This window comes from Adelges cooleyi, unplaced genomic scaffold (genome assembly GCF_023614345.1).
Source record: "Adelges cooleyi isolate 19-005CV unplaced genomic scaffold, UGA_ACOO_1.1 ACOO_flye_CR_arks_rails_tigmint_CR_PRNA_574, whole genome shotgun sequence".
NCBI lineage: Eukaryota > Metazoa > Arthropoda > Insecta > Hemiptera > Adelgidae > Adelges > Adelges cooleyi.
Genome location: NW_026096268.1, coordinates 13851178 through 13865626, shown reverse-complemented (window position 1 = coordinate 13865626; position 14449 = coordinate 13851178). Strand labels below are relative to the sequence as shown.

At 31.6% G+C, this 14449-nt stretch overlaps 2 protein-coding genes across 4 annotated transcripts in view; one reads left to right on the top strand and one right to left on the bottom strand.

Annotated features, from left to right (window-relative positions):
• LOC126842982 (leucine-rich repeats and immunoglobulin-like domains protein 2) overlaps positions 1-10288 on the top strand; it is a 66842-nt gene extending 56554 nt beyond the window's left edge. For all 3 annotated transcript variants that reach the window (XM_050580249.1, XM_050580251.1, XM_050580250.1), the window contains 8 exons: positions 277-662; positions 1303-1525; positions 1591-1727; positions 1892-2044; positions 5935-6115; positions 6178-6317; positions 6632-6758; positions 7245-10288. In XM_050580249.1, coding sequence (XP_050436206.1) covers positions 299-662; positions 1303-1525; positions 1591-1727; positions 1892-2044; positions 5935-6115; positions 6178-6317; positions 6632-6758; positions 7245-7383 — 1464 coding nt within the window. In that variant the 5' untranslated portion in view covers positions 277-298 and the 3' untranslated portion in view covers positions 7384-10288. The remainder of the gene's footprint in view (positions 1-276; positions 663-1302; positions 1526-1590; positions 1728-1891; positions 2045-5934; positions 6116-6177; positions 6318-6631; positions 6759-7244) is intronic.
• A 1373-nt stretch (positions 10289-11661) lies between these two features.
• Positions 11662-14340, bottom strand: LOC126842983 (tRNA (cytosine(72)-C(5))-methyltransferase NSUN6). The gene is made up of 8 exons (XM_050580252.1): positions 14117-14340; positions 13767-13877; positions 13414-13618; positions 13006-13165; positions 12737-12941; positions 12194-12487; positions 11954-12112; positions 11662-11882 (listed from the first exon to the last, which is right to left on the bottom strand). The coding sequence occupies exons 1-8, from the start codon at positions 14213-14215 to the stop codon at positions 11778-11780; spliced, it is 1338 nt and encodes a 445-aa protein (XP_050436209.1). The 5' UTR covers positions 14216-14340; the 3' UTR covers positions 11662-11777.
• Positions 14341-14449: the final 109 nt, after the last annotated feature.

Sequence of the window (14449 nt, the reverse complement as noted above, 5' to 3'; positions counted from 1 at the left end):
GCGTTTCATAAGCATAATAAAAGTGGTTTAAATTTGAAAAGAAGTTATGAAACGTGGCCTAAAAAAATATTTGTTTTCAATACAATACACTCGATGAGTACAGCTGTACAAGAAGTCAATTAGTGTTAACAATATAGAAAAATCTATTGTTTAAAAATTTGAAAAAAAAATTCTGTTGTAATCTCATAAACCCAATAATATATTCTTTAAAAATATAATAACATTGAAAATTGAAACCTATATCTCATCACAAAACGTGTTTATGCTATGTTTCAGGTATGGTGACCACCGGCTAGCAATGGTGCCCAGGTTAATATTGGTGTGCGGCCTATTGTCGGCCATCGCTGTGGACTTGGCGTGGTCGGCCAGCGGTCCGGTCGTCCAACAATGTCCCACGCACGGCGAAATAGCGCCGTGCGTGTGTACGGTGAAAAAGAACGGCGGCCTAGACATACTGTGCGAGTTCACAGACTTGCAGCACATATCCAAAACGATGGCGGTACTCAAGGGAAAACCGTCATTGGTGATTTTCTACCTGAAGCTCCGACACAACAACCTGCCCAAGCTCCAAGGTTTCGTTTTCCTCGGTATGGACATCAGACACTTGACCATACACAACAGCACACTGGCCGTTGTCGAGGAATCGTCGTTAAGCTCTATAGGTGAGAAACAGTCTTTGGATGTTTTACACGTTAAAGCAGACAATATGTATACATTAAAATATGTAGGTATCCTAAATAGTTGGAAATCGGACTTAATACAACTTATTCGATGGAGTTAAGAAGAAATTCAGTCCAAGAACCCCCCCCCCCTCCTCCTCCCCCAAAAAAGTGTACGGTAGAATAGAAATCCCGAAAAATGTGTTTATAACAAATTGTCGTTGTTAATTAAAAAACAATATGAATCATTCACATCTTACATACATTATATTAATTGTTTTATTATTGTTATAATTACTGTAATAAGCTTAAAATTAATTAAAATTACTGCAAAAATTGGACTTGTTTTCCTTTCTGTACATTTTAAATTTGTATAATTAATACGACAATTTTATATCTACGGGTTTCGTTTGGATACACTGTGATCTCTCTTTAATTGGATCACTCTGCTATGGATACTATGCTATCCAGTATCCTGTTAAAATTTAAGTAATAATTTAATATTGTATATCATGTTGTATACTATATCGTATCTGAGTATCTCAGTTTACCCATAACAAACTAATTATAATTTCAGATACATATTATAAGGTATTGTGGTAAAATAATAATAGTAATATCACATTATTTCGATTTTCCAAAGGTAAAGCCCTTACTCAACTGGATTTATCTCAAAATTCGCTCAGCAGTGTACCGACACCAGCACTTAAGAGTTTAGACCGTTTACTTATATTCAATTTGAATCACAACAAAATCAGTGCCATCCACACAAACGCATTCGAGGGTATGAGTACGCTGGAGATTCTGACGTTGTATGAAAACCGGCTTACAAATATCGAACCTAATGCATTTGCCGGCACGGAAAAGTAAGTTATTCATGGAAATATATATTAAAAGCACATGATATTTTATCGATGAAATATGACTACAGGAAACTGAAACGATTGAATATTGGAGGCAACGAATTAAGTAGAGTACCGACGGACGCTCTGCAGACAATGGACAACCTAAAGAAACTAGAAATGCAAGAAAACAAAATAACATCAATTAACGAAGGCGATTTTGTAGGTAAGATCCGTTTTTTATTCCATATGAGAAAAAAAAAGTTAAATATGTTATGACTTAACACTATATAACACGAAAAAAAAATGTTAACTACATAATATGTTGGGTTATATTGTTGCTTTGATAAAAAATACAATCCAACGGTATATACATGATTTTTGTTTAAGGTTTAAAAACGTTGGATATGCTAATATTGGCGCATAACTATATCAAACACATCCCGGCTAAAGTGTTCCGCCATTTGCCTCTATTGAACTCGTTGGAGTTGGATGGAAATCAAATATCGCACATCGACGAAGAAGCTTTTTACGGTTTAGAAGGTGAGAATTGTTTTGCAAGCCTTTATTAGTATGCTATATTTTAATAATTATTATTGTAGTTACGTACAAGCTAACGCATTAGCTGTTACACGTGTGAAACATTTCTTGATCAATTTTCGGTTAGGTTATACGTACGTTTTGACAAATTTCCTTTAATATTTTTTTGCTTGACAAAAATGATAAGAATTCATTTTTCGACCTCGCAATAACGTAACGGACATTTTAACTGGTCAAATCGACTGATTTATATCATAATGTTTTGTGGACAGCAAAATTTCCAAATCCGAAAGGGATGTCTGTCCGAATTTCCAAATAGTATATATGAATGCGTCCAGTAAGAACGAATTCAATTTCCGTACACGGCTTCAGAAATGTCAATATTTTGTATTTATTTGTTCTGAAATCGACTTGGATTGTACACACACACACACACACATAGTACCTTTTATACTTAAAGGGCGTGAGCACGAATGATTGTTTGTGACTTGCGGTCGATCATCGTTTATGTTTTTTAACGGCGTAAAGAGAAATGAGAGGGAGTGATATATTTTTGGTACGACAAAACCCAGGAGGTTCCGACGGGTTAAAAGGTTTCGAATTGGTTGTCCATTTGCCGGGCGTTATAAATTGCAAAATGTCTAAGCTAATGCCGGATTTGACGCCGAAGGTTTAACCGTACAACTGTGTACATACCGATTCTGATAAAATAACTACCTATACCTACACTCACCCCGGGTCTAAATCCATATTACTGGTACTGGTATTTGCTTATTTTCACGCGGCTACTCCGGACGATTTGTCGCCCCGCTATGCTACAACGGATACTTCTGTACACGTACATTGTTATCGTTATAAATTGCAAGGCGTTTACCATTCTCTATTACGGTAAATGACGAATTTCCAAACAATTTGTACACACCTACCCCTCCGCGAGTTCTCCTTGTCGGACCGATCGTGACACGCAAACAGCCAAATCCATTTAGCTTTGCCGGTGTGATCAATATACCGCGACGACTTCACGTCTACCGTGTCTGCTCTTGATGTACCGCAGTTTATATTATAGTGGGTATATCACTCGGTGTGTCTCTGTCTCCATTCCAGACGGTTTATCGTCACGAAACGTCCCGGTGTATGACATCAATAATTTACTACCGGCCATTACCCAGTGTCGTCTACCGCAATAGGGCATATGCTTAACCCGGGTCGCATTGGACGAGTAATAGTAATTTGATAGTCGTGTGTGTATGTTATTCCTTGGGCCCAAACACTATTTAATAGACGTGCAAACCGTAAAGGTACTTTTTGCCCGTGGGATGAAAAATGTAACTAAGAAAATAAAACTTGTTTAGATATCGCTCAAAAATACTTTTATTTCCCGAGAAAGGTTTGAATTTTTTTTTGTCCATTACATTTTATAGCATATCTAATCAAACGGTATCCAATAAGACTTTTAGGGAAGTAAAACGTTTGCCTTTTTTATTTTGTCCTCAAGGATACAACAGTCGGTTCCACCTTGTTTAAGCGAATGATTGGGTACGGCGTACCCAACTCATGACCATTTGCTGACAACAGCCAAAAGGCAATCTGAAATTACTTTTTTGTTATTGAAAATCCTCCTTGAAGTGTCAAATAACGTCTAAATATAATCGTAGGTATTATGCTAGCCGCTAGCGTAGAACCATAGGAGGTTGCCACTCGCTGTCCATTATTCGTTTTGTCATTGTATAAAACAAGACAAACAAAGTTGAATCCAACATAAAAATTGTTATTTTTTAGGTAAAAAAATATTGTTTTTAATCAATGTGCAAAAATTGTTCTAATATTATTTTAATAAAAAAAATAGACACTATTAAGTATTAAAAAAAATAGCAACTATAAAGTAATACAAATGAAAATAATCGTTGTTTAACTGTCAATTTGTAGTACACCTACATAACTGTACATTGTGGAAGAATAAATGCAAATTCCCCAAGGGTTTTTGTTTGTTAGATTTGTTAGTTTTTAAGAAAGCCTTCGCTATTCGGTTTGATATTTTATAGCATACAGAAATACTTATGACGGTAGTATTTGTTTGAAATATTTTACGGATTCGATTCGGCTATGTGAGCTAACTGTAATACAAATAAAGCACTCGGAACTTGTTTAAAAATGATTTTCATGTTTAGTTTAACATCTTTGAATAACTATCACGTTACGCTTATTTTATTTGTTATTTTTAAGTATTAATTTTAATATTTTAAATACTATTATTTGAAACATTTCTTGATTAGCTCCTAATACATTTTTTTATACGACCTACAAGAAATGTATAAAAGTTCGAATCTACCGAATTATAGGTTATTAGTTATTCCCTTCGTTAAATGTTGGGTAAAAGAGAGTTAGCGGCAAAATCTATTTCAGTGACTATTGGATATTGTTAAAAATATTGTTTCGTGTTTTATTCAAATTTTTTTTTTTTTTTTAATGCATTTTATTCGTTTTAACTTTTAACGTTCGCTCGCCGTCGTTTAAAATCGTTTTTATGGAAAGAGATAAAAGTCTACGTTTTATAACTTAAAGCTTATGTCCTTATATATATTCCCCGGTAATCAGAAAATGTAATTTATTTCATACTGAATAACTTTATTCGTATAAATAAATATAGATTATAAATTATAGTACATATTTTAGAAACTATACTAAATTATATTTTAATATTTGTATATTAAAATATATAACAATTTAGTACATTACTGGGTTAAGCATTGTATTGAAATCCAAAATTAAATTAGTAAAATAGTAAAATTAACATAGTAAGGAAAATAAAATTAAAAAAACCATGTCAACTCGACCGGTAACTACATAAATAATAATTTAATAATTAACTACTACACAAAGAACAAAATGAAATACATACATTAATTAGATTGGACCCTGCAATTAACTTGAACGGCAAAAGCAAGCGTTAATGCGTTTTAGTTCAATTAAACTAATGATTCACAATGACTGTGCAAATAAGACATGCCTCGTGATATTGTACTTGTAGTTTAATCGAATTAAATGACACGCATGCGAAATATACACTGTGAACAAAAGCAACAAGTCTTTGAACCTCGTGTTTCAGACCTTTTTTTTAATCTCTATTTACATTCTACACAGAATCATTATCCAAATCAACACTCTCCATCACCGAAACACAGAGAAACTTGCTTCAATCATACTTAATCCAACCTTTTTAAAATAATATACATAAATAAAGAGATAGAGGAAGGAAACGCGAATTTCGGAGAAGATTTTAAAAGAAGAGTACCCTAAGGGATTAACTTTACAGAAACTGAAGGAGCTCGAACTCTAAAAATACTCAAAAATCTATCTATGTAACCACTGTTTTTACATAGAGATGTACTGATGTAACACCCCTTTAAGTATTAAAAAAAACTGGATTTGAACATTTTGGTAAAGAACAGAAAACTCGTTTAATGTATTTGTTGAGCAATATTAAGTTTAAAGCCAATACCGAGTCGACCCATCGAGGTCAATTATTGAAGAAATTACCTAATTAGGATGGTTAGGAATTGGTTAATTGAAGGGTCCGTGAGTTAAACCACTTTGTAACGCAAAACTTAAATTTGCGAGAAAACTTATTTGAAAGTGAAGTAAGGTGGTTTTCTCCAGAATAAGAAATGTTATCACCTTTTTTCAATATCGTTCTACATATTCATATTCTATATGCATTAATGCACGTTATAAAAATTGCCGTAAAGTGGTTTTGACCCTTAATTTGCTAATATTGTTAAAATTGTTAAATATACGACTATGCAAATTAGTCATAGTATATGACAGTGAAGTTCGTGTCAACGTTTTTTTTTTTTTTTTTTTTGATAACATGAATTTGTATCGTTTGTTTGTAGAGAACCTTCAGTATTTGAGATTGGGCGACAACAATTTGCACGTGATACCGAGTGACTCGCTTCGTCGATTGCACAGACTCAGACACTTGGATCTCAGAGCCAACAACATATCATCCATTGCCGACGACGCGTTCACCGGTTTCGGGGATTCAATTACTTTTTTGAACTTGCAGAAAAACGAGTAAGTGCAATAACATCGAATAGGACTTGACGGTTAACTATTGCAACTGCGTTTTATTACAGCATCAAAACATTACCGACCATGTCTTTTGAGAACTTGAATTCGTTGGAAATCCTTAATCTCCAGAATAATAAACTGGCGCGCGTACCGGAAGAAACGCTAGAGGCCATAGTCGACACGGCTACTGTTATTGATCTAATGGGTAAGTAAGAAAAAAAAAAATGCTGAATTTTCTTCGAGAAATCGTCCTTTCGTTTGGACGAATTGTATGCCGACTGTCAATCAACTTATACCATGTATTTTGTTAATAAGTTTTTAAAAATACATTATTGATCTATATTTTAAAACTTTTCACCGTCAAAATCGTTTTTACATAATGTCAATTTCCCTAATGCAAAGCTAGTGTAATGAAAATACGTTTTTAACATAAATTGTATAAACATTAATATTTAATTTTATGTTAAGCCCCTTCGAAATATAACTCGATATGAATATTTTGTATTCTTATTTCAATAGATAACCCTTTGGTATGCGATTGCGATCTGCGGTGGTACAAAGACTGGCTTTTAAGCCTCAAGTTAAGAGATGACGACGATATTATCCAAAAGAAGCATATACTTTGTTACATGGAATCCGAACACAGGTATAACTGTATTTATTGAATAATTATTTTTTTACTAATTAGCGACAGTGATGCTATATTAGCTAAAATAATAATAAAATTATTTTTTTTAAATATATTTTGCTTTCACTAATTGGAATCGTTCATTTATTAATCATTTATTATTACAAACTTGTATGATAACATGTATTTTTTTCATTAAAATAATTTACATCCTACAACTATATAAATCTTAGAAACAAAGAAAAACTTAAATTATAAAAATCAAATAATTCTTCGTTTCAATTTTAGTAATAAGGACTGTTTTTCCTTAGTATTACTCGTTTTAAAAAATATTTAAATAATAAAATTTTTAAAGGGAAGAGGTTGAACTCTTATTTTTTACATTTGCCCTTACAAACTACCTTTCGGTGAACGATTTCCGCACTTCGTAGACCGACTGCGTTTTATAAAATATGTTAAGCATTTCGCTGACCTAACCTAACTGGCTTTTGAATGTGTTCGCAGAGAATACAGCATCACCAACATGCCATTAAAAAACTGCGTGGGCAAAGAGAATTCGTCATCTTCGAAGGGCTCTGGCGTCAAGGCCGAATTGTCCTGCGTTTTGATCTTCATCGTCCTGGCGAATCTTCGGTTCAAATAAACGTCCACCACAGACAACCAGCCATCTTCGGTGTAAAGCGATTTACACTGGCAACACAAACAGCTTACAATTAGGTAGGTGCGTTTTTGCGTTGTAGAATTTTGTAAGCCCAGCAAGCGTCTGTCAAGTGACCAAAACAGTTGCCAACGACTTGCGAGCAAACAAAATAAACGGATCGTGAAGGCCGTTTGGAAATGTTTCAAAATGTTCGCTTAATTCGGTATTGACCTTTGCCAAAATCTACAAAATTATACAACGCGAAAACGCACCTATACTAATTTATATAATATATTAAAAAAAACAATACATATCACCTCTCTGGTTTTGCATCGGAGACAAAGAGCAAACAATGGCATATCACAAAATTCTAACGATTTTTTTCACACCCACATGGAAAGCAGAGCTGGTAAACTTTTCCCAGACAAAACCCCGTCGACTAAACACAAACACATTGTGTTTAACCGACGGGTTGCCGTACGGTTAGGGTTTAATTTTTAATAACACCGTTAATACAGTGTTAGTATTTTAACACTATACATATTACTACTATTCAATATTATTGTCTTGTAGCGTTCGCTTATAGCCAGTCGGTGTAAAGCACGCCACTGATATAGCCGACCCTCATCGAATACATATCGTTAATGCATATCCAAAGGTCCAGAGCGACCATTTACATATTAACATATCTATTATTATTATTAATACATAACTGTTAGAGCATAGCGTAGTTAATGATATTAGCATTAGGGACAATACCCTTGTAGAGTATCTATACATAAGCCATCATCATTAGGACTCCCAGCCATTATTATTTATTAGCACACTACTTTATATGTAACTTGAAATTCCAAAATGAATATGAACAGTAGATTAGATTTTTTTTTTTGATTATTCTAACTACCATGGGCGTTTCATCGAGTAACGTTTTGTTCACACAAAATGTTGGTCGTGTTCGGTCACACATTCGTTTCAATGCCATCCAGTAGCACTTTATATTCGGACTTAAGACTGACACTAGAATAAAACAAATACAATTATTGTGGGTTCTTCTGTCACGGTTCTTTTTGTTGTCTTAAATTGTTTAGAAATAATTTTTTAAAAAATCTGCCGGAATCATTGGTTGTGTGCCAATATAGATAAATAATATTAATAAAACCAAGTTCAGCCAACAAACAATGACCACCCTCGTTTAAACGTTCCGGAATAATTATTAACCTAAGCAGGCGAAGTCAAGGGCCTAAAACGATTCCAATCGTCTTGACCCAAGCGCAATTATGTCGGTCCTAAGTCCGAATATTCATTTAAATTAGCACAGAACAGTCGTACTCGCACCGGACGGACAAAATCCCAATTACAGTTAAAAACTTAAAGCGTCGCAGTAACCTACTTTGCTAAGCTTTCACTGGTATGTTAATCTATGGAAATTACGATGGTTAAACGCTTAGCAACAGCTTGGGAGTACGTTCAACAAACATGCATCTTAAAAGCGTCCATTCCCAACAGGGACGGACCCCACCACTGACCTACTGTCTTACAAAGCTTACGGGGCCTTTTTCGACGAAGGTTATAGATTGCTACTAATTCAATAGTTCAACTTGAAATTGACGTCAAATATGTCCACCGGAAAAAGATATGTTTAACCCTTGATTGGTCGCACTTTTAAATGGGCCTATTAGAAACCCCTCCGAAAGGCATTTTTTTTTTTTTTACTATTACCTTATCACCTCCCCGCGCCACAACGCTGCACCGTGAATTGGCTAGAATTTGCATGATGTTATATTATTACTTATAGATATATATATATATAACGTTTTTGGCGCACGCTAGACGTTTGTCGTCGTTTTCAATAATATTAATTATTTTATAATATAAAATTATTTTAAGCTTAAAATAAAACCATTCGCAATACATATCTTAACGGAATCACGTGCGACCTTTCGGCTCTTCGCCGGATCCGAGATTCGGACCGTGAAGTTTTTCAAAAAAAACTTATCCTAAAACGAGTCCATCCCGTTTTTTTTTTTATGATTCTATACAATCATCAATATAGAACAAAACAATATCAAGTGTGTGTGTGTCGTGTCCAAAGGTCGTTATCGAAAATTTCCGGTCGTGGGTCGGTAGTCTGGCGAAGAACAACCGAAATGCACGTGATTTCAACTAATTTTATATAAATAAAAAAAAAAACATATTTAAATTTATTAATATTTATTATAATATTTGTGTGTGTGATTTACTAGTTATTATTGTTATCAATACTATTATACAAGTATATATCATTATTCGTAAGCCTCCAAGAGAATGTTATTGATACGTGTAATATTATAACGGGCACCTAATACGCAAACATTGCTTTTATTGTCCGTACACTATTATTACCTATCTAATATAATATTTTATCGAATACATATCCGGAAAACGCATATCTCGATTTTTGTCGACTATAAGTGTAATTCGTTTTTTTTTTTTTTTTTAATGCAATTTAACTAGGATGAAGTGAGGTAATCGCACCCAAACAGGGCAAGTGCAAACGTTACGTTATTCCAAAATGCTAAATAAAATTATAAAAAAAATGGTTTTGACTACCCGGTATTATAACTTGATACAAATATTTTTCATGATTTATAAGTGAAATTGTTTAATTCTATTAAATTGCGATCGCCCCCACTTCATCCAATAAGATATTATTGATATTTACATAATATGTATTTATATTATAAACCATATCATTAAGCTATATTATACCACCTACATAGTAATATATTATATTAACATTACGGTAATATTATTTTAAAGTATCTAATCATAACTATTGTATTTTCTTATTATAATATTACTAATATTAATATTATCATACTACATATCGTCGTGTCGTTTTAACTATTAGATGTGTTTTTAGCATAGTGTCAATTTTTAATATTATATCATTATATAAAAAAATAATAATAATTAATTAAGTTAGTATTATTTACATCACGTACATATCCGTAACGATAATCATCATCGTCGTTTATTTTATTATATTTAGTATATAAATCTACTAATGTAATAATATATTATAACTATATAAGTATATTAATTATAATTATGATTATATATATATACAGAAGTAAGGCCGTTTTTATGTGAGTTTTTCTCTTTTGAAATAAATTTATTGAAGAAAAATCCGTGTGGTTCGATTATTAATATTCTACCTGTTCTAATCTTTATTTCTTCGGTACCCATAAAGCAGGTTAAATTCATATTTGTTTTAAAAGCACATTATACCCTCCTAAGTCTTAATAAATAGACACAGTAGTTATAACTGTAATCTTAGATTAGAATATTATCAGAAAAAATCATTAAGTACCAAAGGCATAATTCATTTTTATTTAATTACTATTGTTAAATTTCAATTTATATAGTCGTTTGCCAGTTGAAAAAAAAAACTTTTAATATTTTATACTTAAACATTTTTTGGCAGGAAGTTCAATGTCTTACAAATACTGTTACAACTTACAGTTTTAAGTATATTTCACGCCACGTCTTGGTGCATCAAAGGGCTTAAATTGCCTATACAAGACGCCGTCTAACATATACGATAATAATCTATAATATTGTCTTTACAAGTCTACCCGTACCTGACACACAAGTCCTGCAACATTAATATTAACCTATAAAACTTAAAATTAAAATGTTATTAAATTATCGATTATTGCTATTGTAAAAATAACATTTTTCATGTCAAATTCATTTCAAGGGTCATTCAAATTATATATAACAATAACTTATTCTAAAGGAGTAATTGTTTCAGTTAAAAACATTATTTTAAAGGGTAATTTAAGCCGGTAATTTTTTTAAATCAAACATACAACATACATCTTAGATTTGCCAATTCAAATCAGAATAATGACACAGTTTTACTGTATATTTTAGCTTAGATTTTTACTATAAAAAAACATCTCTCATTAACACATCTCTCTAATTATTAGTTTAAAATTAAGATAGTTCCAGCTTTTTTTTTAGAGGAAACAAGACAAGGATCGATTAGTTAAATGTGTTGAGTTCTATATGAACATGAAAGATATGGCATCTCACAACTAACAATTGATCGAATGAATTGCTTCTAATCCATCAGATCGCTACTAATCAATTACAACATACTTTTACTACGATAAAATGGGATTTTATAAAAACGTGACATGTGGACAAGTGTAGACGTGTGAAATAAATGAAAAAATTGGGATAAATAGAAACTAGTAGAGATGTACAACTTGACTATAAAATTAAATAAATAAATTTAGCTAAATAGCCGACATAATTTATTTATTTCTATGGCGTAAAAAAAAAATATTTATATGAATAAATAAACAACGAAACAAACTATTAATTTAAAAATATATTGTTGTACTCGATTATTTTTTTCGAAATTTTGCTATAAAAAATCCAATAGAATCGTTTTCAACATTATCAGGTCCAAATCGTTGCACAAGTTCACAGTTCATGTCGCTCAATCCAAACTAAAATATAATTTTCATCACCGTAAGATATATAAATTAATATGTACGTAGTAAATAATTATTCGACCTACATTAGGTAATCCAGGAGCACCGGCTACGGGATTGATTGCAACTAGTTCTAATTGTGCAAATTTTTCCAAAGCCCAAGCTACATTCTGTTCATTTTCTTCCGGCGTAATAGTGCAAGTACTATAAACGAGGATTCCACCTGGCTTCAATAATTCAACGGCCTAAACAATTGTTCAAAGTTAGATCAAATTACTATACTAAAAAGTTACAACAGTAATTGTGTAGAAAATTATACTACTTGCATTTCCAAACAGTTTTCTTTGCAAAACGTGAAAACTTTTCACTAAATTTTCATTAGTTTCAATTTTTAACAATGGACGTTGCCCGAGATTGCTACAAGGCGCGTCCAAAAGGACACGATCAAAAGACTCACTTTGAAATGGCGGTTTATTGGTAGAACTATTTCTTTTATTTACATCAACAAGAATTAACGAATCAAAGTGATGAACTCTCACATTTTCTAAACCGAACTCTTCACATTTTTTATGAATTTTTTTTAACTTGGTTTTTGATTTATCAACAGCATCTATACAACCCTGTAGTAAAAAAATATAATTTAAGGCCAGCACAATTATTAAAAGACATAACAATAAAAATTGAGTTTTTATAATTATTAGGTTTTTATATATTTTTGTGTGTAACGCAAACAGACAGACAAATCTAAGCAAATTTTTATTTAAATAATAAGTTATTATTTGGAACTTCAAATGATATTTTGTTTAAATAATATATAAATATGTTTAACAATATTTTTTAACATCATAACCAATAGGTAATGCACTCACTTGGTTTTTCATTAACGTAGCAATATGTGATGTTTTATTACCAGGTGCCGCACACATATCTAAAACTTTAAGATTATCATTGCCATTTAAATCTAATGCATAACTAGCCACGATCGATGGAAAATTCTGCAACAATCCGTCAGTAGCTGGCAGTGTAAATCCAGGTATGCCTGATATAGAGTCAGTAACTTCTACGGCAATACCTCTAAAAACCAATTCATATGTTTATTGATACTTAAAGAATTGAAATAATATGACTTCAGTTTTACTTTGGGTTCATGTCGCCGCCAAATAGCTGCTTACGATCCATCTTCATTATGCCGTTACCGACATACATTTTCAATGGATTGTCATAATGTTTTTGATAACCTCGTTTACACTTCTTAGCTAAGTCTGCATATACTGATATAGTTGAATCTATTTTGATATCTAACAATAAATATAAGAACATTGTATACACATATATACACACATATATATATATATATATATATATATATATATATATATATATTTAAAAAAAAAAAAAAAGTTTGATTCTCATAGAAAAAACTTGTCACACCTCATCACAATTATAAGTGGCCCACTGACCTTATGTTTGTTAAAAATAACAGAATTTGTTTTTATTAGATTAAAAAAGTAATTATAAATAATTTTAACCATTTTAAGTGGTTTACCAGGGGTCATTCCCATAACGCCAGGTGCGAATACATGAGAACCGCGTAAAACAGATTGACCCGTCACAATGTCAACAATAATTTCTTCATTTTTCGGATTACAATCAAGCAGAGATTGCTTTAATGGTGAAATTACTATACAATCATCTAAATCTTTATGTATTTTGATCAGCGGCTTGTCTTCATCGCATTTAACACGTTTGAGCTAAAATAAACAGTAGGCCATATAATATTAAAATGAATAATCAATTTAATTATTGAAAATTAATTCTACAAGTTTTTTTAATTGGGAATTAATAATAACAAAGTTAAGTCATAATGGATAGAACAAAAATATACTGTAATTTTATTACTTTTAATAACTGTTCATTAATGGAAGACACAACATCAGACGGCGTCGTTACAAGGGTGTTGACACGGAAATAAGTATTCGTTGGAGGAGAACTTATCCATCGTGTGGCTTCCTTAAAAGAAAAGAAAAATAATCAGAATGTATTCTATAAAACTTTTTGTTATTTAAAAGTAATGGCAAAGTTAAGATTAATAAAATTTACAAAATATGTAACAATATTTACAATTAACAATTTAATAAGTAATTTGTGTTTTTTCCATAAAATGTTATTTCGAATAACTTGAATAATATTCGTTGCAAAATCAAATCGACTAATTAGAATTTGATTTGACAAGAATTAATATTACATACTTCGACAGATATGTTTCGATTTATGTAGATATTTTTTAGCAAATTCAAAAAATAATCATCAAAACAATGTGGTCGCACGACATGTGCTTGACGAATCATTTTATTTATGAAAACAGTTAATTGACAAAATGTAATTCATATAGTACACTTAAAAAGATTGAAGTACTGTGACAAAAAATAAAGTATTAATTTTTCCCTAAAAGCAACAATATGTTAAACAATATTTTTCAAATCGAATTTATAATAATACAGTTTTCTTATCATTTATCACGTTTGCCGATTACCGCTTATCATGGTATTGCTTATCGCGTTTCTTATCATACTTATCAACCC

Excerpts from the sequence above, each read along its gene's own strand:
- LOC126842983 (XM_050580252.1), bottom strand. The coding sequence starts at position 14,215 with ATGATTCGTCAAGCACATGTCGTGCGACCACATTGTTTTGATGATTAT. Across the intron at positions 13,878-14,116 it reads ATCGAAACATATCTGTCGAA|GAAGCCACACGATGGATAAG; the intron begins GTATGTAATATT and ends TTTTCTTTTAAG. Across the intron at positions 11,883-11,953 it reads GTGCTCCTGGATTACCTAAT|TTTGGATTGAGCGACATGAA; the intron begins GTAGGTCGAATA and ends ATTATATTTTAG.